The sequence below is a fragment of the Cygnus atratus genome, chromosome 9 (genome assembly GCF_013377495.2).
Source record: "Cygnus atratus isolate AKBS03 ecotype Queensland, Australia chromosome 9, CAtr_DNAZoo_HiC_assembly, whole genome shotgun sequence".
In the NCBI taxonomy this organism is placed as follows: Eukaryota; Metazoa; Chordata; class Aves; order Anseriformes; family Anatidae; genus Cygnus; species Cygnus atratus.
This window is the reverse complement of record NC_066370.1, coordinates 22,486,668-22,510,523: the sequence shown is the minus strand read 5'-3', so window position 1 is coordinate 22,510,523 and position 23,856 is coordinate 22,486,668. Positions and strand designations below refer to the sequence as shown.

The following is a 23,856-nucleotide window of genomic DNA, read 5'->3' as shown; positions in this document are numbered from 1 at the left end:
TATAGGCCCGAACAGCCACAACGAAACCCAACCGAAATTCAGAGACCGGGTGGTATTTCGCTGGCATCCGCGCGTTTCAATCCTGCAGGCTTTCCAGGAGCACAGCCAGCCCAGCACAATAATGCCTCGGGATCCTAAAAGGCCAACTTTAAGAAGTTGCCTTTTTTCTTTTTTTTAATTAAATAAAAGCTTACTGATGAAATGTTTGCTCAGGAAGCAGAAGTCCAAGGTTCAATTCTCTCCTCAGCTTGTAATGAGCTTTAAGTCTTATTCAATCACCCAGAAAAGAGCAGTAAGCACTAAGAAATCAAGCATCGTGAATACACCCACTCTTTTCCTCCTGGCAATACTATGCAAGTGAAGCAGCCCTTTTAACTGCTTCCCTCTTAAAGATTTCAGTGCTCCAGCACACTGCAAGTCCCAAAGTTCTCTCTACACCAATATCAGCATCTTTGAGAAACCAATTACGTCACATGGAAGAGAAGTTGTGCTGCACGGGTAGTAATGACACATTTTATTGTTCTCCTAAAAGGATAAATCCAAGGATTTATCATCTTGCGATGTGAAGGACAGCAAAGATATGTAGCCTAGATAGTTGCAGAGCTTTTTTGTTTGGCAAACAGACACATTGTTGATTTAAAATCCAGGCTATTTAAAAGTTCAAAGTGCAGTCAGATGCTGCACCTGCAAACACAGGGTTTTCTGTTGGCATTTGCATTGTTTTAAAGTCTCTATTTAAAACAAATTCCCTTCTGTTGTTCCATACGAAGGAGTTTAACAAATGGGAAAGGTTCAGAAATAGCTTTGGTTTTGTATTTCACCAGTTAACGTGGTGTTTGTGTATCTCAGGGTGAACTGGGCATAGAACCTGACTTCTCCGTGTTTTCACCCCCAATGAACTCCTTCTGCAGAAATGCTGGTGATGACACAAGGCAGTTCATCCTAGCAAGTGTCATGTGAAACCTACAGGGAAACGCAGGGAAGAGAAGTTCACTTTGTAGCTTCCACTTACTGTAGCAGAAGATCAGGAATCTAACGCTTGCTGCTGCATTTAACGCGCCTGGAGCTCCCAGCCTCACCCTCGGTTAGTTCTATTAACTGTTGCCACAATATAGGTCAATTTTTAAGAAAAGAAATTATTATTTGCTTTATTATTATTATTTAATATTATTATATGCTCTGATTTAATTGTAAGTATTTTTTTCCCCAAAGTTTACAGCTACCACATTAGGCATAGCTAAACATTCCTATTTAATAGGCTTGATACATTGGCACGCATCCCAGAACAATTTAAAGTTATTTCATTGATAATCAAATGTATTTGTATTTTCAGATCCTGGTCCACATTTTACATTTCTCATTGTTGCATTTTTATATAATTATTCTCTTACTTTTTTTTTTCAGCGCATCATTGTTCCTGCATTCATCAACTACTGGTTGCCTGCTGCTTCCATGAAATTGTTTGGGTAGATGCCCACTTAAAATAACGTTTCAGAAGGGGAAAGTTAAAACTCACAATCCAGACCCAATGCATCTGATCAAGAGACTATCGCTGTTAGGATAAAGTTTGTTGCATGATCCTCTGGTATAGCCAGAGCAACAGAAAAAGCCAACTTGTTGAATTTTAACTTGAGAACAAGATGTTCCTGTTTCCTCTTCAAATACCGTTGGCAAATATACAGACTAGCAAAAGTAGCCTTTTAGCCCACTGCCACATACCCATCTCCCAGCCAAACACTCAGGCCTTTTCAGTGACAAAAATGAAGGATTTTATCTTTTTTTTTTCCTAGGCATTGCAGCATTATTGCCTGAAATTGAAATAGGAAGTAACAACGGTCTCAGATCACAGATAAGCATACTCCAAGTTATGAACCACTATGAGAATCTAACTGCGTAAGCCTAATTCAGCTATCTCTGCATAAAAGCAGTATGCTTCTGGACATGCTCTTATGTACACTTCCACAGTAAAAAAGCATGGCAGATCGCCCTGAACTGAAGTGGTGTTACAGTTACTACAGCTGATCACCTGTATTCTTGATTTACACAATCTTGAGAAAAAAAAATCCTTAAGCGTTCTGAAAGTTGTCTTTGGCCTCTGTACATGTTGGGCTGATAACCTCGCACCTGACAATTAGCGAGGTGCTGAGGTCTTGCCTTACCTACAGTACTGATGCTTCACATAGATGTTTGCCTCTTCGCATCTGATTTCTGGACACGCACATGTCAGCGATCGGCATCTTTTTGTCTTCAAGTACCGAAAGCACCATGTTGGTGCAACCTCAAACCAAGATACATATGGATCTGTATTTAAGTGGCAGCTTTAAGCCAAGAAACTCAAGGCTGTTTCAACAGTTATAGAACAGCTTTATCCAAATAACTTACCCTTTGAAAAAAAATGTTTATTAGAATATTCCTCACCCTGCTGGAGCTATTTAACTTTCACGCTGTCCTCCTGGAACTGTAGCCTTGCTTTTTTACAGCCGAATAGCTGCTCAGCACCACTAGTACTGCTAAGACAACGCAGAGGCATGCAGAAGTCCCAGAACTGGACGCGTTGTGTATGACATGAATGGGAGTATCCCTGCCTTTCATACCAGGAACTGCCGAGCGATGTGCAACCCTTTGGGATCGAGAGGCACTCCAGAAAGCGTGCGGGGGCGAGGGAATAGTGGAGCTTTCTAAGAACCGGCAGCGAAACCTCCCACTGATGTCAGTGGGGCTGGGGTCTCACCCACGGCCCTGACAGCAAAACCTCACAGGGAGAGGAGGAGGAGAAGAAGGCAAGGAGCAAAACCTCCCAAGTGTTGGGATGGCTGCAGCCTGGGTTTCCCCAGCTGAGGGGGGTGTACGGGGACCGCGGGCAGGGGGCCAGCAGGGCAGCGGTACCTTGTAGCTGGGCCGAGAGGGACTCCTGATGCTGCTGGTACTTGAGCGCCGTGGCCTCAGCCTTCCTCAGCTGGCTCTGCAGCTCGTAGTACAGCATGGCCCCGTAGATGAAGCCGAACACCACGGTCAAGAGCAGAAGGGTCTGGAAAATCCGCTTCTGTTTTCGGGAGCACATCCCGTTGCCCATGTCCCCCGGCGGGGTCCCGAGGGCCCCCCGCCCCTCACGGCTCAGCGGCGGGCGGCTGGAGGCGGCGGACGACGAGGCGGAGACATGGGAGGGAGGGCCGGAGGGAGGGCCGGAGGGGCCGGGAGGGCGCCTCAGCCCCGGGGCACCGCCGCGACGCCCGGGCCGTTCTCCTCCTGCCGGCGGGCCCGGCGCGGCGAGGCGGAGCGGGGCCGGTGCCCCAGCCGCATGCTGCGGCCGCGGGGCTCTGAGGGGCTGCGAGGGGCTGTCCGGAGGGGGCTGCCCCCGGCCGGCTCGTCCCAGCCCCCGGCGCTGGGTCCGGGCTGAAGCGGGGCCGCGGGATCCCCTGCGCCCCCTCCTCAGGCGCCCCCTTCCTTGAGGCCGGCCCCGCCGCCGCCACCCGAGGGGAACAAAGGCAGCTCCCCCTGCCCCTCACTTACGTGTCGCCGCCGCTGCCCCGCCGCCGCCGGCTCCCCGGAGGAAGTCCCGCTCCGGGCGCCGCCTCATTGGGCCCGGCCGCGGCTCTCTCCCCTCCCTTCGGGGAGGCAGCGGCTGAGCGCATTGGGTGCCCGCCGCGTCCGTCCGGCCCGCCCGGGGCAGCAGCGCCCGCAGCCCGCAGCGAGCGGTGTGAGGGGAGCGGGGCACCGTGAGTTGGGGCTCCCAGAGCGCCCGGCTTAGAATCCGAGAATCCCAGAATCCTTACGGTTGGAAAAACCCTCCAAGATCACCTGGTCCAACCACCCCCCTACCACCAATGTCACCCACTGAACCATGTCCCCAAGCACCACGTCCAACCTTGCCTTGAACACCCCCAGGGGTGGTGACTCCACCACCACTCTGGGCAACCCGTCCCAACGCCTGGCTGCTCTTTCTGAGAACAAATGTCTCCTCATTTCCAACCTGAACCGCGCCTGGCACAACTTGAGGCCATTCCCTCTGGTCCTATCACTAGTTACCTGTGAGAAGAGGCCGACCCCCAGCTCCCCACACCTTCCTTTCAGGTAGTTGTAGAGAGCAATAAGGTCTCCCCTGAGCCTCCTCTTCTCCAGATCAAACAACCCCAGTTCCCTTAGCCGCTCCTCATATTTATTTCTCTTGGTCATCCCGTGCCTTTATTTTTGTCTGCAGGCCACTGATCGCACCCGGGAGGTGCTGCCCTCACCCCGCTTGGCCTTTTCCTTCGCCCAGAGTCTTGCTCAGGCCACTGCTGGATTATTAGGTCAGGTACACGGCATGGCTGTGTGTGTACCCTGCTCCCAAATGCCGCTGTCGTGTAAAGAGGTGAGGAGGGTTTTATGGGATTTATCCTTCACCAGCATGATGTCAGAGTTCTCGGTGCTATTGTATTTTATTAGGAAGAAAAAGAAAAACCTGCTCGTCTCAAGCTAAACTAGTAGTATTAACAAAAAATCAAAGACATATTCCAAAGTTCTTTTTATAAACATATCCAACTCACTGATCTGTGTTTTTCACAGGCATTGTTCTGGCCTTAAAAGAAAAACTACATAAAATAGGTTTAAAATTTTGTTATTAAAATATTCTACATCTACCAGTAATGAATAGCAGTCAGTACTACAATCTGGCGTGGCTTCTGTCTAAATATATTTCAAATTTTTATTCATTTTCTTTTAATTTAACTGAATGCCTTGCTTTCCTAATTATAAGATAGAGGACTTGTTCAAAACTGAGAGGTAAGCACCCGGGAAGTAATTGTAATTGCTTTGAAATAGCGATGCTTTTAAAAAATTCATTTTCTTTTCCCTTGCCTTTAGGAGGCTTCCCGAAGCCCTCAAAGTTAGATTTTCAAACTTTTATTCAAAACCATGAGTGTTTCAAATTGGCTTATTTTCATTCAGTATCCATTACTTTCACAAAGTAGTCACGGTAGGCTTCTTAATATCATCACACAGAATCCAAATCCAGCTCCCTTTCCTCCCCGAGAGTCCTTCAAAGATGTCCTGTGCATTGTTGCTTTACCAGGCTCATCAGGATGAGCTCAGTTACGTAGAATGAGACACTTCTTTATCTCAGGACTGAGGCTTTGAAATCACTGAAGGTGATTTATACTTCAGAATTGCAGTTATTCAAATTGCTGAACTTCTTGGGTGTCCACCTGTTGCCTACATTACCTTTTATAAAACTAGTCTATGCCTTTACTTTTGATGACTTTGTGCTGAAGAACAATTAATTGGCTAACCAGTAACGACATCGGAATTCAGTTGTCACTTTCGGTCATCATTATGGGTTTATACTCATTGAATAGACATCATAAATTTAAGAGGACACTGAATTAACATCATTATTTAAAACCTATTCCAAACACATGTAATTGTTATGGTAAATCTAATTTATCTGCTTGTAGAAATTGGCAGTATCATTAACAAATGCTGAGAAGGAAAGGAAATGAGTCTCTGTCTCTTTTGCTTAATCAAATATTACCTACATTCAGTAATAGCTAGTTACATCTCATCTTCAGCTCATGTAAATTGTGATTGTTCATGAGCAAACCAATTAGTTAAAATGAGTAATTTATGGGGAGCAAGGGACCATTATGTGAAGCTATTAGGCAAATTTGAATTGAAAGTCCCAATATAGAAAGGTTTGGACCTAAAAAAGACTGCAATATATTAAAAAAATACAAAAAATAAAGTAGTTGCTAGGAGAGGAATGTTACTTTGATTAATTACTGAGTAAGTTATTGATGCAATCAGGAAAGAAGAGGGATAGGTGCTTTCTGAGCCATGTTTTACCATGGGAAGCACACTCAGAAGTTGCAACAGGGAATTCATGAGCTGACATTTAAACAGTTTTTTTAGTGAATGATCCAATGAACACAGCAGTTAAATAGATTGGACAGCAGATTATATATATATATATAAACCTACCAATTAATGGATCAGGGATCCAAAGTTGTGGAAATGTACGGTGAAGGTTGTCCTGTACAACTCACAGCCCAGTCATTTGGTTGCCAAAAGTTAAGGAATGTCCTGGCAAGGCATATGTTATTACCTCTCCAGCTACAAAGTACATTCCAACTGCAGATGTTTAGGCAAGAATGACCTTTTTGTCCTGTGACTGAAGCTCACTAATGCATACAAAGTTTGTTTTAACACTCAGTGTCATTTATTAGTGGCCAGGAACTGAAGAAATAAAAAGGCTGGACTTCATGAGGTGAATGCTCCTGGTAAAAATGAACTTCTCTTTGCCTGAGGTCAGAGATTGTGGCGTTAGGGGAAGTCACTTAAACCTGGCTTTTTATGGCTGACCTATCATCTGCTTTTGTCTGAGTTTCCAGCTTATGTAATCAATTGAACTCTGTTGGCTGATGTCCTAATTTGAGGTGAGGACAAGGAGGACTGTGTTTCAATATAGAAAGTGCTGTGCTCCTTAATCTGAAAAAAAATAAAAATGAAATCAAGCATAAGGTATCCCAAATGGGACACTTAGCACAGCTTTGACATTTGCTTTCTGGACCTCAGTTCTGGCTGTAGAATAAGAAGTGACTGACTTCTACCTCTTGGATACAAACAAAGATGCATTTTTTAAAAATCATTTGGCAGTCATGATAAGAATGGGGATAAAACACCAATGAGAAATTCTGCATAGGTACAGAGTAAAGTTAAAACAGCGTGCCATGCTGAGGTGAGAAAATGTCGTTACTAGTGCAGATGAATATGGAGGACACGTTCAGACCTTGAGTATCTTGTTTCTGGTGCTTCATGACTTAAACAGCCTTGTCGTTTTAGTGGCTCCAAAACATTACCCTTGTAAATAATTAACGCAGGGGAGCAGATGCATTAAAATGTGCAGTTGTTGCAAGAGGACGAGGAATTAACAGAACTGTTTGGAGCTATGGATGCGCTGGAAGCGTGACACATCTAGGACACGCTGGGAACTGCCTTGCCCTGCTTTACGTGGAAGCACTGGAATTTGAGTCAGCCCTTTGCTGCAATCCCCAGAAAAAGCTCCTTGTACCATTATATGCCCCATTGTTCTCAAGATGACAGCATAAAATATATTCAATAGTAACAGTTTAAAGCAAATATTAGGATCCCAAATCAGTTAGATACCATTTGTTAAATCAGTAATCAACTTTAAACAATTGCCTGATGATCCTCCTTATAAGAAACTTGCAGTTGGAGAGTGCTGTGATTCCTGACAGCTGGCATTTTACAAAGCAAAGAAAATAATATTTGAGTGCTGCTGATAATATGAATGTTCGTGTGATTAAGGGGATGACATTTGAGTTATTAGGCCCCTCCTGACAGCAAGGAACGGAAGCGCTCTGAGGCAGGGATGTCTGTGTGTTTTGGTTCCGTGTTTTGTTTGTTCTACAGATCAGCCTGAACCACTAAGTGAAATGCAAACAATGATAATGTTCAGCCTGACTCACGCAGGTGGTTGTGTTTTGCAGGAAGAGCGACCGCACATAAACGATTAGGGTTTGAGCCTTCGGTGAGGTGTGAACAGCCAGGGAGAGTCCAACCTGAAGGAGCACCTTGCAAATGGAAGGAGAACAGCTGGGGCAGGGCAGCCTGGTGGGGCTTCTGAGTCGTAGGGGTTTAGGCTGGGGAATCCTGATTCCTACTTGAAAAAGTCCAAGAGGGAAGTGGGCTTCCCCATTTTATCCAAAGACAGCATTTGGACTCTTTAGCGAGTTAGAGGAAAATGTTGGACTTGGGAGCACCGACTACAGACGTTTTTTCTGACACACAGAGTAATCCCCAGTGATTACATTTTCCTGGTGCATTTCCCATCGGGCTAACCAGGTTGGAGGCCATGGCAGATGGAAGAGGAAATAGTCCAGTGAATTTTGAATTGTTCCATCCACCATTTTTTTCAGTCTTGTCAGATGAGTCTATTTTTTTCACAATCTTTTGGTTTTCCATCACCTGAATAAAAGCCAGCTTCTGATATCCAACGCCTGTAAAACTGGCCTGCCGGGAAAGAGAAATCGCATTTTCATAATTGTTTCCATTAACATGTCACCGCAAGATAAAGACAGTGACTGATGAACTAATGTACATTTCACTGATGTTTATATCTGTGATATCTTTGGGATTTTTTAAGGACCTGAAATGGGACTTGCAAGCAGAGTTCAGAAAGAACTGTTTACTTTCTAGCGTTAATGCAGGGAGAGAAAACAAGCACTCCGGAATCTATTTACAAAATCTGAAGAAATGTAGATAAAGAACTTTAAATAAGACTAAACTGCAGTCAGAATTTAACAGCCATGTTCACATTCTTTTTCATGTTCACAGGGCTGCCTTTTCCATTAGTGACAGTATCTTGGCCTTCCACACTCAGAAATAGAAGCTGTTTTTCCAGTCAGTTTCAGGGTTATCCGTGGATTGTAGCTTTGTTTTAGTTTCAGTAAGCTTGCGTCTAGCTTTTTTACTGCTCAAATGCACCAGAAAAATGCACGCGGTCTTTTCTCTTACTTTACGTCAAAACCTGATTCATTTGTTGTGTTTCAGGAAATTCTGCAATTCATCTGATTTTTTTTTTCTAGTCTTTAGGACTTCATCGTTTGGGCTCTTTTTGGCTGTGTGGTTGGTGTTTATTTTTTGTGCGTTTCCCTTGCTGGTAGCTCAGATGGCTTTGAAGAATTCCTTATGAAAGTCTGGTGGAATGTGGGTGAAATTCTGCCTCGCCACGTGAGCTGCTGGAGGTTTAGCATTAGTCCCAGTGTCTGGACAGCTCATTGCACATATTGTCAATATATCAAACCAATCAATAAATAATATTTCCTTTTCTGGGTGTGCTCCGTTCAAGGGGTTACTATTACCAAGCTTCAGGGAGTTCCCTTCAAAGGGTTTTGTGCAGGACTTTCTCCCCCTGCTGTCATTTACCAGGAGATAAATACCTGCGTGCAGCTCTCAGCCACTGCCACGGCACTTTTCCTTGCAGCTTTCCCAGTCTGCCCAGCCTGTCAAGCTGTCTGGGATAATGGGAATTCGTGCAGAGGTCAGGTTTATTCTGCATGCACCTGTAAGTGAGGTGGGCAAAGCAAGGAACTTCTAAGAACCTTTCATATGAAGGTGGTCCTGACAGAATTAACATTTATGCCAGTAAGTTTCTTGAATTGGTGTAGAAATGACATTGGAAATTAATCTTTTTGTCCGTGAAAAGGAGTAGCTCGTCTTTTGGCTTAGATCCGTGCAGCACTGCAAGCTCAGGAAAAAAAGATCCCAGGAGCTGTTTGTTTTTGCAGTTATTAAAACCGGTGAGCTCAGTGGTTGGAAATGCTGCAAAAAAGGGAAAGACCTGGAGCAAAGCGACGGAAATGCATATGCAGGGTGAGGGATGAATCCCAGAGACTCGGTGCCACCTAGTGGGGGCTCTCAGAAGGTTCAGTAGGAAACCAGGCTGCTGCTTTGCACCCTAAAAAAGCCACACAGACGTCAGGCCACGAAATAAAGGCACCATTGATGAGGGTTTGGGTGCTCAGCAGCATCAATAAGCGAGGCAGGGAGTGTGTGAGATGAAGGCAACAGCTGGTGGGCCATGTGTGGGAGAAAGAAGTAAAGTTAATTAAATGTCTGATAGAGCTCAGCTACGAGGGGACTCGCGTCTGTTCGAGTTAGCTGACAAAAGAGCTCCTCACAGTCACTGCAGAGGAGCTCCTTGCTTGTGAGGTGACACAGCCCAGCGGATGTAGAGCACTGTGTCGTTAGCAGGAGACACGAGACGGTGTGCATGTGTGTGATTTATTAATCATAATCTGCCTGTAAGTGCTTTGGGGCAATGGAGCTCATAAAGTTTTACAAGCATTTACGCAGCACATTTATACGGTGAATGAAGAAGTGCCGTGGCTGCTATTAAGAATCATTGTATGAAATTACTGCCTAATCAATAACGAGCCTTTAGTGTAAAATCTACTCATTTATGTTATCAGACTTTCTGATGTCCTGGCCATGATGATGGACAGCTTGTAAGAAGCATCAAGTCCAGCTCAGTGTGAGACTTTTTTATTTTTTATTTGGTTTCCTCAGGAAATGAGGACTCTGTACTCAGCCAAGGGGATTGTGTTAGTGTGTTTTTTTCCCTAAAACCTTGCAATTTGTTGGCTGATTGAAGCAAGCTTATCAGAGGATGATAATCTCAGATATTGCATTCCTGGAAGTTACAGATAGGTGGCTGGGTAGAGGAGAGAGAGCAGTGAGGGTAAGGCTGGAATGAGGTACCGACTAGCATCTAATAGCATGGAAATACTTTGTAAATACGGGGAAAGCAGGAAGAGCTGCCTTTGGTTGTCACAGTCAGTGGTAAAACACAAGACTTTTAAAGATAAGCTTCTACTGGAACTATTTGTTTATGCAAAAGTAACAGAAAACTGGTAGGAAAGCAGGAACGTGAGCAGGAACAGGGTGTTAAGCAGCATCAGTGGTTTCTCTACCGACGTCCACTCTCTGAAGTGGAATCCCCTTGCAGGAGTACAGCCATCACTGCACCCCAGCACGCTGCCTGGGCACAGTTTAACGCTACAAAAGTTCTTGGCTGGAATACATTTATATCCTTGGCAGAAACCCAGGGACAGCGCTCGTCTTCTCTAGGTTTCTCATGCTGTTTTATAGTAGGATATCCTCGTACTCCGGGAGAATATTCCAGCTATTTTCTACTCCTCCTATTTTAAACATGAGATCCTAACCTTGTCTCCGGGTGAAGGTTCAGAACTACAATATCTTGCTGCCAGCAGACCGAGGAACTGATGGTCCCTCCAGAAGGTGCCCTGTAAATTAGAGGGGGTGGCAATTCTTACAGGTCCTAGGAAGAGCAAAGTGGGATGGAATGAGCTTCCTACCTCTGTGCTGCCCCGGGCACGTGAGGTTTTGTAAGACTAGCTGTACACGCCTGCTATTTCTAGCATGCTGTTGTTTATTATCTACTCTTCAAAAGGAATCTCCCTTTCAAACTGAGCCCCACAGAAGTTCCTGTGTTTAAAAATAGCAACCATAAAGAGCTTGGATTCTTGTTTTGGCTTTTCTTCTTACACATTGCATGACTGAAGAAAAAGCTTAAGCATTCAGGGAGGAAGTGACACAGACACGTTGCTCATGATGAGAGCAGAAAGCAAATGGAAAACAGAAAACAGAAATTTGGCAGAAACAGTGAAGAAGATTAAAGTACATCTGGAGTAGAGCTGTTTTGCTCCAAGGGGTTAAATATCCAAAGCAATTGGAAATCAAAAAATGTCATTTGGTATTTTAGCAATCAAACACCAGCAATGAGGAGAGAGAATTGCCAGATTTTGGTAAAATAACATTTTATTATGGTCAGTTTTCTGCAGTGACTCAGGTTAACTTCCTGCTTGCTTAGAACTAACTGGTTTTATCTGAAAAGTGCTTCGAAGAACGGAGAAGGCTGTTGCAACGACACGACATGGCTTTAGCACTCACACAGTACAAATAGTATTAACATGCTCTTAGGAAGCTGATGTATTTCTCCAGTTCCAGACAGCAGAACTGTCCAAATCTGAAAGTTACAGTTAGGTAAAATAATTCCTGACCTCGTACCCTTAAGAATGGTTGATGTAAAGGGCAATTCCTAATCGAATCAAAAATGCACGTTTATCTAACAAAGATCTTCACCTCTCAGAAGAGGAGCATACTCTGTGATGCGTATTATGTATATAAAACAAAGACTAAAATTCCTTCGGACAGCTTTCTGGGGTGACATACTGGTTCTGTTACATTCAACATCAGATTGTTGAATATTGCAAACTTAAGATTTTGCTTTTACTTTCTTTTGACTTCACAATTCAATATGTGATTCCTTTGTTTTGTCTTGACTTATAACCCGATGCATGACTAATGCTGATAGGCAGAGATAAAACTTCCTGTTAGAGTAAATCCCAAGAAACTCTAGTAATTTTATTGTCAGTTTGGACTCACACCAATATTACAGGGGAGAATTTTTTCATCTTTATTTCCACAGTAAAAGTAAGAGGCCCCAGCTGAAACACGACAGCCAAGCTGCATTTTGGAACAGTTTAGGTCCAGAGCTAGACCTGTATTATGCAGTCTGAATCTTTTTCTAATTAAAATACACTTGATCTGCTGTTACAGAGTTGAAGAGCTTTTGAAGTCAGGTTCTTACTTTTTCACTTTTGCAGGGTATTTTGAGGGAAGAGGGTTGTCTTTGCTTTGGGACATATAAATAAATCCTGGTTAGTAGATTATGGTAACCATAGACTAGGTCACATTGTAAGTTTCTTACCCTTCCTTAATTTGTTCATCGTGAAAACAGGGAATTTTTGCCTTTATCACAGTGGTATTTGGAGATATGTTTCAGAGTGGGCTTACTGTGCTTTCTGTCTTTTTTTCCTTGGGTCAGTGTACTCTGTCTTTTAGGGCTCTCTGTTCATGTGTTTCAGCACAAATACTGAAACTAGTTCAAGAAGTAGGTTTTATATTATTTTCTGAAGACATGAAGCCTCAGGATTAGAGAGGATTGCCCATCCTCCTTATCCATCACTTACATCCAAATATGCAAACATTTGTTTATAAATATTTAATGTACAAGGACTAGCCTGAAACAAAGTAGAATTTTGTTTTCATGGAGAATTAATTTCTGCTTTTAGTGGAAACCCAGGCAAATCACAGAATATATCATGGTATCTGATTTGTGTGAGATGCTACACACAACTGACAACTCCAGGGTTCACAGAAGCTGGATGACACCCCGTAATGTCACTTTTGGGGAAAAAAAGTTGTCCCAAAAGAGTGGGATTTGTTTAAAGCTGATGTTTGGGTTACTAGCTACCTTCTCAGGCAAGCTAGTACTCCCACAAAGTTCCAGCTTTATGAATATTGACGTGTAAACTTCAGAGGGTCGTAGAGTGCTGTGTGTGACCACATTCAGAAGCTACAGCATCCGCAGGTTGTTAAGCTCGGCACTGTCAGAGGACCAAAGCACAGCGGAATGCATGGACACCTTGCTGCAGAGAGCGTTGGCTGCCCTAAACACCCCTTCATCTCTGGCTTCTCAGGTCAGTTCCTCAGAGAAAACCTAGAAGTTGCTTCAAAAGCTGATTTGGAACAGAGCATTTCCTGATTCTAGTAGACAAGTCGATTTTGTGGCTGTTAGGGTTTTTCTCTCTCTGCATTATCTATTAAGTTATCACTGCCCTGAGCTCTCTTTCTCCTTCTGCTGCCATGGTTTCATAGGAGCTCATCTTTTCCAACTCTGGCATCCCTTCTTTTCCCAGAGTGCCAGCACCTTCTTGCTCACGGTAACTGATTAACGCAGTTAAATAAATCTGTTCCTTGGTGCATGCAGATCAAAGGTTGGTGTCTCTAGTTCTGTACGGAAAAAAAAAAAAAGGAAGACATGCAAGAAATGGCACTTAGTTGAATGAGAAGCAGTAAAGGAAACAGCACATAGACATCGTTTGCCTTCTAAAAGGCACATATAGAGCACCTTCGGATGATAAACCTGTAAATGCCCCATATTTTTATTTAAAGCAGAACTTCTTCTGGCACTAATAAACACTTTTGAAGGTGCCAAAGCTGTAATCACTCATCAAAACTTTTCTATGCAAGCATTTAAAAACCTGCAGAGTGATTTCCAATTGGTTGGTGCTTGCCCAGATTTTATGTCAAGACTGCAAAGCCACAGACAGATGACGATAGTTTTTTATTTTTTGCTTACAAAGGAAATCATGCAATGAAACATATAGCAGTCCTGTAGAGTAGGAAACTTCACCCAAGAGATCTGATCATACGCCTTGAAATCACTGGAAATCTTTTCAGTACTGCCAGGGCCCCAGACCCTCTGTTTATAAAAGAGATCCAGAACACACATCCAAGCTTTCTGTCCTGTTTCTGTGCCATAGCGCTTTGTTGGGACACAAGTTAAATTCATTTGAATTAAAATTCTCCTTGACTACAAGAAACATTGACTGGGATCCTGCCTTTAAAAACAAAAGAGTAAATTAGCCTCTACGCTCAATCACAGACTGTTAAGGTTTTGTTATCTGAGCTGCTTTTAACATAAAGATGTCCTCATATGCAGAAAAAAAAATTAAAAAGAGCACTCAAAAGAGCATATTTGTCAAAGCTCTGTTTCTGAGATGGAGGGATAAGCCTTGTCAGTCAGCAGCACAATGTACAGATAAAACTTACCTGAGAGGTGGGAGGTGCAGGTTACAGAGCCCGCTTTGGATCAGGGGAAGTGAGAATTCACTGCTGGCATCTGCACTCCGTGTTAGTGTCCTAACCCCTGGGCTTCTGACTGTTTTGGATACCAGCTTGAAAAGTCTTGATGTCATCCCAAGCCACATGGGAATCGTACTGTAAATCTCCAGTTTTGCAGGCAGGAGGAGAGTTTCTCACTTCAAATAATAAGCTGTTTTTACAGAAACTACCCATTAGGAAGGTACTCCTGCCAATTTAAGTTCTTTTCCATTGTACCTAAAGATCTGAGTTTGGAAAAAAATATTTTCTGATGTTATACTTTGGATATACTGCTTCTCTGCACAATATCTTATAAATCCCTTCTGCCTTGAAGTTTAAGCTGACTTAGAGGCTGTATTGACCCCTGAGACCAAGGTCCTGTCATTGAACCAAACTTGGAAAAGGGATTACAAAATAAGGGGTGTGACCACTTCATTGTGGACATAGTAAATGTGCATAAAGAGATTTAACTTGTATGTCTCCATCACTAGAGTCCGTCTAGCGAAGGACTATAATGTTGATACTACTGAAAAGACATGGATGATGGAGGAGACAAAAGGAGAGGCAAACAGGCTAACTGCTGATGCCAAGTTTGTTAATAAGCTTTTTAACAGGGGGAAAACACCCCAAAGAATCCTTCTCCGACTTCCCCAGTGTCATATTTTCTACGTTCCTTCTAGAACACAGCTGACTTCTGGATAAAGACCACCTATATAGGGCCATATCATGTGTTTCAGGTGCATATTCATCAGCAAGGAGCTTATCCATGCCTTTTTATCCATTTGGACTGAGAGGTGTCTAACCTGTAACATCATCTCTTCATGACAATAAGCACCACAAAAGTAAATGACATATATAAATATATTTATGGCAGTGTTTGCAGAAGCAAATTAAAAAAAAAAATGTTGGGTTCTTAGTAACCTCTCAGATGCTGAATAGTAAGTGCTTTGAGGTGAGTAAGTAATCCTTCTTGGGGGTTTCCAATAAAATGTGACTTCATGTTTCAAGATGTGGCAGTGAACGGAGGCCTCTGTATGCAAATCCACTGCACCAACTATGCTGTGCCTGTGAGAAAATGTTTTAACGAGACAAGAAACACTCGCTAAAGTACAGCCATGTAATACATTAAAACGGAGCAGTATATTTGTTAGCCAATTTTAACACCTTGTAATGAGCATATATAGTGACAGAAATACTTCTTACAAGTACAGCCTGGTGGTAAAGTGCTGAAATGTTCTGGCTCCCAGTTAGCATAGTACAACCCTACTTTCTGTTAGGTGTGTATGCTGTCACGATGGGTTGGTTTCTCTTAAGACTCCTCAGGCGTGGTTCAAATGTTAATTTTTACGTCACGTTTATTCAGTACAGCGTGTGGATGACACTGGATTTATCAGCAAAAGCAGAGCATCCCTGGGCACTACAGAAGGAACTGCTCTGATCTGTGGTGCTGCTCTCTGACAGGAGGTGTTTGCCCTTAGTTCTCTTTCCCGCCCTTCAGGCCTCTGAGCTGGAGCCAGCACAAGATTCCTCCTTCCTCTCCTTTCTTCTCCTTCAATATAGTGAGATCTTTAACTCTGACTTTTAAAAATTTATTTTCTATTTACTCTCTGTGATTCCTCAAGAGTGACAGCGTGTGTTCTGCTTTCACTTACTGCTGTGAGGAATCTTCTGTGAAGGTCAAGCAAAACACAGTTTTGTGTGAGCGTTCACTCAGCGATGTCTCAGAGCTTCACACAAGCTGGGGGCCCCGGGTGTTGTTCCTGTGGGCTACAGAAGAAGCAGGGACAAACAACACAGATGTCCTTTTGTCACAAACGGTACTTCAGGGAGAGTGTTCAGTAACCTTGCTGCAGATGATGCCCTAGGCCTCCAGGGTCCACCACAAATATTTATGTCCACCAGATGGCACCAAGTTACTGATGCTTATAAAATCCCCTGACTTCCCTGTGCATTGGTTGTGATAGGCACTAGCACTGGTTGTGTGTGCCTCAGGGAGCGGTTGAACTGAGCAAGGTGTGCTTCGGCTTTATCTTTGTCTCCCTTTTCTCTGACAATACTAAGTCCTTTAAGAGCTAAAGCACTCTGGTTTAGATTTCAGACTTAATTTCCATTCCCTTCCATATGGTGACTACAGAGATTGAAATAAACCCCAAACATTCAAAAAACCTGAAAACAGAAGAGCAGAAAGCCAGTGGAAAGCCAGCACTCACCAACCCACCCCTGGCTTGGTGAGGTTTCCTACGGAGCTGAATGGGTCCTGCGTGGGTTGCATGGGTTGCCTGTGCCCTGTGGAGCTGCTGCTGCCATGGTTGGTTTTGTTCCCTTCTGCACACCCGCTGCACCGTGCGGTTCCAGGGGTGTAAGAAACACTCAGCAGCTCTTGGGAAAGGAGCTGCAAGGTCCTGTAATACGTTAGGGCTTTTATTCTGTGCTGGCCTGGTCCGTTTCTCACAGCCTCAGTAAAAATTCTAGTTTTAAAAGTACATGTGGTTTCTATTGGCTTGAGCTGGCTTGTGTGTTTGGAGGTGGATTAATAGGTGCGCTGTCGCCAAGGCGTACTGTCTTCAGGGTGTGACTACTTGGTACACGCTTAAGTAAAACAGGATTGTTGTTTATTTTGATCTTATTATCTGCATTGGGCAGATTCTGGCACTTTGCACAGGCAGTGTGACTGAAGAGGTTAGCTACCTGAAGCAACAGCATTTCACCCTCTACAAATATTGTAAATACTGTATTGACACTCCTCTTCCACTTGGCTTGAGAGTGGATTCTGTCCAAGAGAAATAAAAGCTAGCTGGGGCCACCTGTGCTCATGTCCTCAGTAGTATTTCAGAGCCAATAAAAAGATGAAGAATAGTAAATAGAAAAAATAAAATAAAATCCTTCCCCAGTTGGTGGAGATTTCATCACAGAGTTCGAAGACATTCTCTGTGTCACTAAATAAGAAACTATAGCTGTATGGTAACGTTCATCTACAATTTCCATCAGCTGATACACTTTCATGTATTAGTTACATGCCCCTTACTATCTGGAAAAGAAAAAAAAAAAAATCATTATAGGACACTGGCACAAGCCTCAAGAATAGGACACTGGCACAAGCCTCAAGATACCTGCTCTGACCATCCTCTCTCTGCTCCAAGCATCTTGTCTCTGCTTCTGCTTTACTTTGGACATGCTACATAAGTACTTTTTTCTTCTCTGTAAATTAGGGGTGGTCATACCCCTAATACTTCCCATATATTTATTTATCCTTTAAAGATTTTATCTATCACAGTGTGTTTTCTCACAATTGAGCTCACCTCTGTGGGTCTCCCTAGATGTTAATACAATACTTGAATGCTATGATTTTTTATTGATTTTTTTTTTCCTATCCATAATTTGCTAATAAGATTCAGGAAACTTTTCCAAAACTTTAAAGCGGCCTTTGCCAAAGGGTTGCAGAATGTTTTTGAGATTGCCAGGATGAACATGCTAAAGAAGTGCCAAGTGTGATGATAACAGCCTATGTGTGTTACCTTGGAACTTCAGTGAAAGCAAATCATGAAGCTTTTGTACCCAGCTGGTGGAAACTGGGCTGTCTCTGGCAAGTCTCATAAGACTTTTTAATTCCCTACCTCAGGTCTTCATCCTGCTTTTCATTGACCTGCTATTCTTAGCGTGCTGGTGAGTTGCTTGTTTTCAGTGCAAACTTGATTCACACAGCCCAAAGTCGGCATTGTAAGTGAAGTACTCGCTATGGTTTATGTTACCTCATTATTTTTCTTTCTGACACGGGAGTGTTTTGCAAAGCTTAATTGAAACCAACAGGTAATTGTCTGACCTGCACTAGTTAGAACTGACCTACTAGGTATCAATTTAGTATACTTGGACTGCTTTTTTGGCTTGCACACAAATATTTATGGCAAATTGGTTTTAAACCTATTGTAAGAGGGTTGCTGTGGCACAACAGGATTATTTATGTCTCAGAATTTCACCACTTAAAATCCAGGTTTTATTTCACAAATAAAAGTGCATCTGTTCATTTCTGCTGAACAGAGACATTTTACTACTGCGCAATCCCACGTTTACTAGAACTGCTCAAACTGGAGAGGAAAATGGAAGTCTGTGTACACAGGGACTCACCAGGGCAGCTCCAAACTGGGCTTTTGGTCACTCGCTTTTCTCAGGAGCAGCTTTTAAGGGAAATGTTTGTGGAAGAAAAATCCTCATAATTTTAAAAGCGTTGGAAACATATTTTTATTTTCAATGGACATCTGTTGTGCTAAAGAGAAAATAGGGCTTAGAAAATAATGATGACTCTGTAGCTCAATATTATTTTCAGTGTTTGTACATACCCAGAACAGACCGTATTTGTCAAAAGTTTTGCTAAGCATTAGTAAGTGTTGATGTAAGTACAATATGCTGGAGTGCGTTTGTAGAAATCACATAATAATTCATAGAAATATAAGCAAAAGACAGAGCATCCACAGCAATCTGGAGTTCACAGTGCTAGAAGGGAACTCTTAATTGTTAGAAGAAATTACAAATGCTCCTGGAATGCAACTTCTGCAACTTCCATTTGTCATCTCTAAACTCATTGACTGTGCTTTATTAGCAACTAAAAACAAATCAGTTAAGGCACGAGGAATGTGCTGAACAAGGTCAAGAACATTTGAAAGCAGCAGTTTCTTTCCTTGATAACATAAAGCATAGACATTTCAGCACCTAAGTTAAGGTCAGGATGATTCAGGGTCAGCCTTTAAAGTACCAGCTTTAAAAGAATCGTAAACACACAATGGCCCAGGGTTTTCTGGTGTTCAGCTGGTTTTATTGCTGATTACTCCAGGGCGAGCATAGGTAGCCAGTAGTCATAAAAAGTCCTGTTGGGTTTATTCCTAATGGGAGGCAAACATTATGAAGGTTTTTTTTTGGAGTACTCATTTTCTGGGATGTTGTAAACATGCCAGAAAAGCTCTGTGCATTATGACAATTTCTTCCAGAAACCAGGAGTTAAAAAAGGGATGGCCTAGGAGGTGACAGTCTTTCTTAAGCTTCAGCAGAAGTTGGACATAGTCGCCTTTTCTGGAAGATAAGATTATAGGCATTTAGACTGTTGGAGGAGGTTTAATTGTGTTCAGGTAATTCGTGTTTCTTAAGAATATCACATTTCTTTAGCATGCTTTTTCTACAGTTGAAATGTGGCTGTGTCTTGTCCATCGTCTGTCCTAGAAATGGGAACAGAAACTATTTCTTTAGAATTGTTAAAATTATTCCACAAATACTACAGGAAAGATGCATAGTTTATGTAGTTGCACCGTGGTATATATACTTCAAGTGAAATATACTGGGAGAAGGAGTTGTTCAGTGGGCTGTGTTAAAGGTCTTTTATTTGCATGGATGCTTAACTTTGTCAGCTCTGATTTATAAATCTCTGGATTCTGGCACCCTAACTAAATACTAATGGGATAGCATCTGCCCCATAGGACCACAGTGCTCTATAACTGTAGTTGCTCAGCAAAAGTGTCACCTCCAAAGATCAGGTACTTTCTTAGCATCCTAATCTGTCAGAAGCTTAATAGTTAGATATTTGTTTTACATGTCTAAGGCTTGTAAAACAAAATCATTGCACTAGGGAACGGGTGGAAACATTCATGTTCTCTGAAGTTCGGGGTGATATATCACAGCAGACACCATTTTCTAGAGACTGATAGTTTATTATTAGTTTATTTCTCATAATTAGTCTATCTGTGTGCTCACATGGCCTTCCTGAGTCACATCTCAGCTCATTATCTTGGGAAACAGACCTATTATTTTTGAAAGCCATCCAGTCAATAAATTAGCTTGGAAGAAATGATAGTCCAAAACACCTTTTCAATAGATTGCTGTCATGCTTGGTTCCTATCAAAGAGAAGCCTGAATTTTTCGTGGTGACATATGGATTAACTGAGCCTTCCCTGCTGTGAGAAAACAAAAGACAATTGGTGATGCATGGAGCAAGCTGATCTTAAAACAGAGACATCAACAAAGAAACATGACAGCATGAAAAGACAGAGTACAGTCTGCTGTCCACATTTACAAAGTCATTCTGTCTGCAACTCCAACATACATCTATTGTCTATTTTTTCTCAAAGTAAGTGACAATGTTCCTTAACTATATCATCTCAAAAAACCTGCATCTCCGAAAGAAGTAGGAGCATATTAATCAGAGTTTCTTTTGGTCTTGATCATGCTTTTATGTTTGCCATTGAGCCACGGTAAGCTCACCCTGTGTCAGCAAGGAATAATTCTCCAAGCACGGCTCCTTTCTTTGCTCTGCCTTTCATTTGTTCTTCCACATTACTGAAACTCTGCTGAAATTTCAATGTGATACAATAGAACAAGCTGATTTGTGATATTTTTCCCTCATTACTTATGCATGAATATGGCCTTTTACCTGATACAGTGTTTTTTTTTTATTTGTTGCATCTGTTTTACCTACTCCCGATGTATTTAAATAGCTCACTACATACCATTTAATGTGACCTTGTAATTGCCAATTACATCTTCATGATGCATCTTGTTGCTGGATGTAATGCAGAGGCATAAAGCAGCTGGTTCTCAGCTGGTGTCAGACAATGGCTCTGTGCTGGATCACATCACGTCTCTCACCAGACACTGAAGATCAGCGGCTTGCTGCACGGGGGAAGAGGGAAGGTCCCTGTCTGACAGCAGAAGTATCACAGAAAGCCATGGTGGCTTCCTTCTGGCAGCACAGCGACGTGAATTTGGAACTTCCTCGAGTGACTATTTAGACTTCACTTCAGACAAATCTTGATCATTATCTACTGTTCACGTTCAGGTGAACTAAGTTTGTATGTTAGTATTTACCCCTTAAGGACCTGAGAATTTTTGTAAAACTGTCTTTAGTAATAAACGCGTAGCATTTTCTTGATTTTTTTTTTTTAAGTAGGCATTTTATTTCCTCTCTCTTTAACAGTATCCCTCTTCTCTGAAATTCAGGATATCTGTGTGAAAAAAATAATAATCCACTGTGGAGTTTTTATCATACTGATTATTGCATTAAGGTGTGATTATTTGATTCCCAAAGAACTAAAGAGCTCTTTGCCCACTATCCTCTTGCTGTAGACAGAAAGAAACCTTTGAGCAAGAGAAACAATTTTATTACATCTTGTCCAGACTGTCATTAATATGACAGAGAGATCGACCCCCACCACACACACTAATTCCTGTTTTAATTTCATAATTCCTGTAGCTTGCTTTACTAGAAATATTCAGGAGAGGCTCACACAACCTTCTGCAGACAGAAGGGAAGTTTGGAAGCACCATCTCTTAAAGTGTCATCCCTTGAAATTGTTCCCAAGAAAAGCACGCAGGGTGTGTGACTTGCACGGAAACCCTGGGAAGGAGGGAATGAGGAAATGGCCAGGTCTTGTTTACCCGCGGAGCCTTTAATTATTGATGATATCTACCTGCTTACATAACTCCGGTAATGTAAGTATACCTGCATATCACATGCGCTAATGGATTCGTCCTTAGGCCACCTTGGCACGGCAAGGAAAATTAAAGGGAAATTTGAAATTCAAACACAACTCCCCCAGCGCTTTAGGACAGGGAGGTAAAATACAAGTGCTTAGATCCTGGCAGTGCTGTGAGAACTGCAGGCCTAAAGCTCGTAATTGCCGTGGTTTTGGCAGTGATGTTTCCCATTCTGTTTTTGCTGGTGTCCAGAACTGTCTGTCTTAGCAGGGCTCAGCAGCTTTGCTTATCCCATGCTGACACTCCTCTGAACAGATTCCTGCCTGGGAAAAACTCTCCAGAAGATGTGGAGCCACTGTCTGGTTTCATTAGAAATGATGCTGGAGGACACAGGTCTCAGGATACAGGTTCTTGCCCGGTAGTCCAACAGAAGTTTTTTCTCAATGTTTCACGTACATCTGCCTGTCTTCCGCTATGGAAGTACCTGAGAAAGGAGAAAGAGGAATAAGAAATTGGGGATTTCTGGAGAAATGCTGGCAGAAAGAGGAATTCAAGAAAAGAAGGAATGTAGATGAATGATGGAGCTGCTTTGAGTTCCGGCTCAGTGCACTGTGCCTAATCTGGCTGCTCTACAGCCAGAGCAGAAGGAGACTTTGATGGAAGCTGCTGACCCCATTTTTCTGCCTCTCAGTGAAAACCCCTGTTTGAGCTCACGAGCTCTGTGGGGTTGTGTTTCTGATAGCTTTCATGTCTCCCACTCCACCAGCCACTGTTTCTGAGCACTGGCTAACAATGTGGAGACCCGATTTCTCTGCGCTCTTCTACGGGAGGGAATTCAAAACCCACGTCTCCTGCACTTCCAGGTTAGTCCCCTCGTCACTCAGTTAAATGTTGCATGACGTGCCAGTATGCCTCTTTGGATTCTTTGTCCGTGCACAAAAAAGAGAGTGGTGTCCTGACCGGGGGTTAAGGCACTGAGCTGAAAAAGAGATGACTTGGTCTTGACCCCTCTTTTAAAGGTTGCTGATTTATCAGGTGATTGTTTGATGGTACCAGGATAGTTCCAGACTGCAAATTCTACATGGATGTAGATATTTTGTCCTAGGCCAGTATTTAAGCCCAGGGGAAGGTGAGATTTAGGATGCATTCTTGTCTTTTGTATTTTTCTATTGGCTAATTTGAATAGCTTCCTTCTAGGTAATGGCTGACATATGCTGAGTATCCATTTCTTTTCAGTGCAGCAAGATGAGGTGCTGCAACTCTTTTCTAAGAGCTAAACAGCCCAAAATTAATTGACTGCCTTTACAACTCTTTTCATGACTTCTTTCAGGTCACCTATGAGCTTTAAGAGCAAGAAAATAAACCCAATGTCCCACATCATTTTGATGCCTAAACCTTCAAATTCTGGTTCCTGTGCAGCATTTACTGACTTCCAGCTAAGAGAAAACAAGCCTTAAAACGGACAGAATAGTTTATCATTAATAATATATGTCTGAATAATATCACTGCTGTGCTCAACACTTGAAAGGGAACAAATAAACATACTCTTCAAACCTGAAGATTCCAGTTCAGTAGTGCTGTAACAGCCAGGCAGTTAAAGAAACAAACTCCATTTGCACTGAGAATTACAAGAAAATTTATATGAAGAGAAACTGCTTTTCAAACCAGGCTTTAGCACATTGCTGTAATTCCTGGTATCGGGAGCAGATATCCTGAGGGCCTGCAACCTAGTTCAACACAGGCATCATTAAGTGACGGAGGAGGAGCAGCACAGCTGTGGAGGCATCCCCCTCTGTCCGTATCATGTCTGGACCCAGCTCTGAATGTCAATTGCACATTGCCTTGGTCCAAATTATCAGCTCTAATAAAAGCTAATTGATGTTAAGTGAACGTTGTCTACCATATCAGCTTTATGAAATTAAATGCTTCTGTCATATTTTCCTGCCGTGAGTTCAGTACCAAAGTGGAAAAAAATGCTGCTGCAAGGCATGACACAGCAGGAGCAGGTTTACAGGAGTTTCCTTTGCAGGAAATGGTATCCAGGTCAAAAGTGCATTCTGCAGCCCTTTAGATCCACAAAATCAAGTTTGCAATTGCTGATCAACCAGTCTTTTTCCCGCATGCCTCATTGCTGGAGATAAAGGTCTTGTAAAG

The 23,856-nt window shown here is 42.7% G+C and overlaps 1 protein-coding gene across 2 annotated transcripts in view; it reads right to left on the bottom strand.

The window, feature by feature from the left end:
- GOLIM4 (golgi integral membrane protein 4) overlaps positions 1-3,583 on the bottom strand; it is a 32,467-nt gene extending 28,884 nt beyond the window's left edge. Inside the window, exon 1 of one of the 2 annotated variants that reach the window (XM_035557152.2) lies at positions 2,887-3,583. In XM_035557152.2, coding sequence (XP_035413045.1) covers positions 2,887-3,073 — 187 coding nt within the window. In that variant the 5' untranslated portion in view covers positions 3,074-3,583. The remainder of the gene's footprint in view (positions 1-2,886) is intronic. The other variant, XM_035557151.2, reaches the window with a different exon arrangement.
- Positions 3,584-23,856: the final 20,273 nt, after the last annotated feature.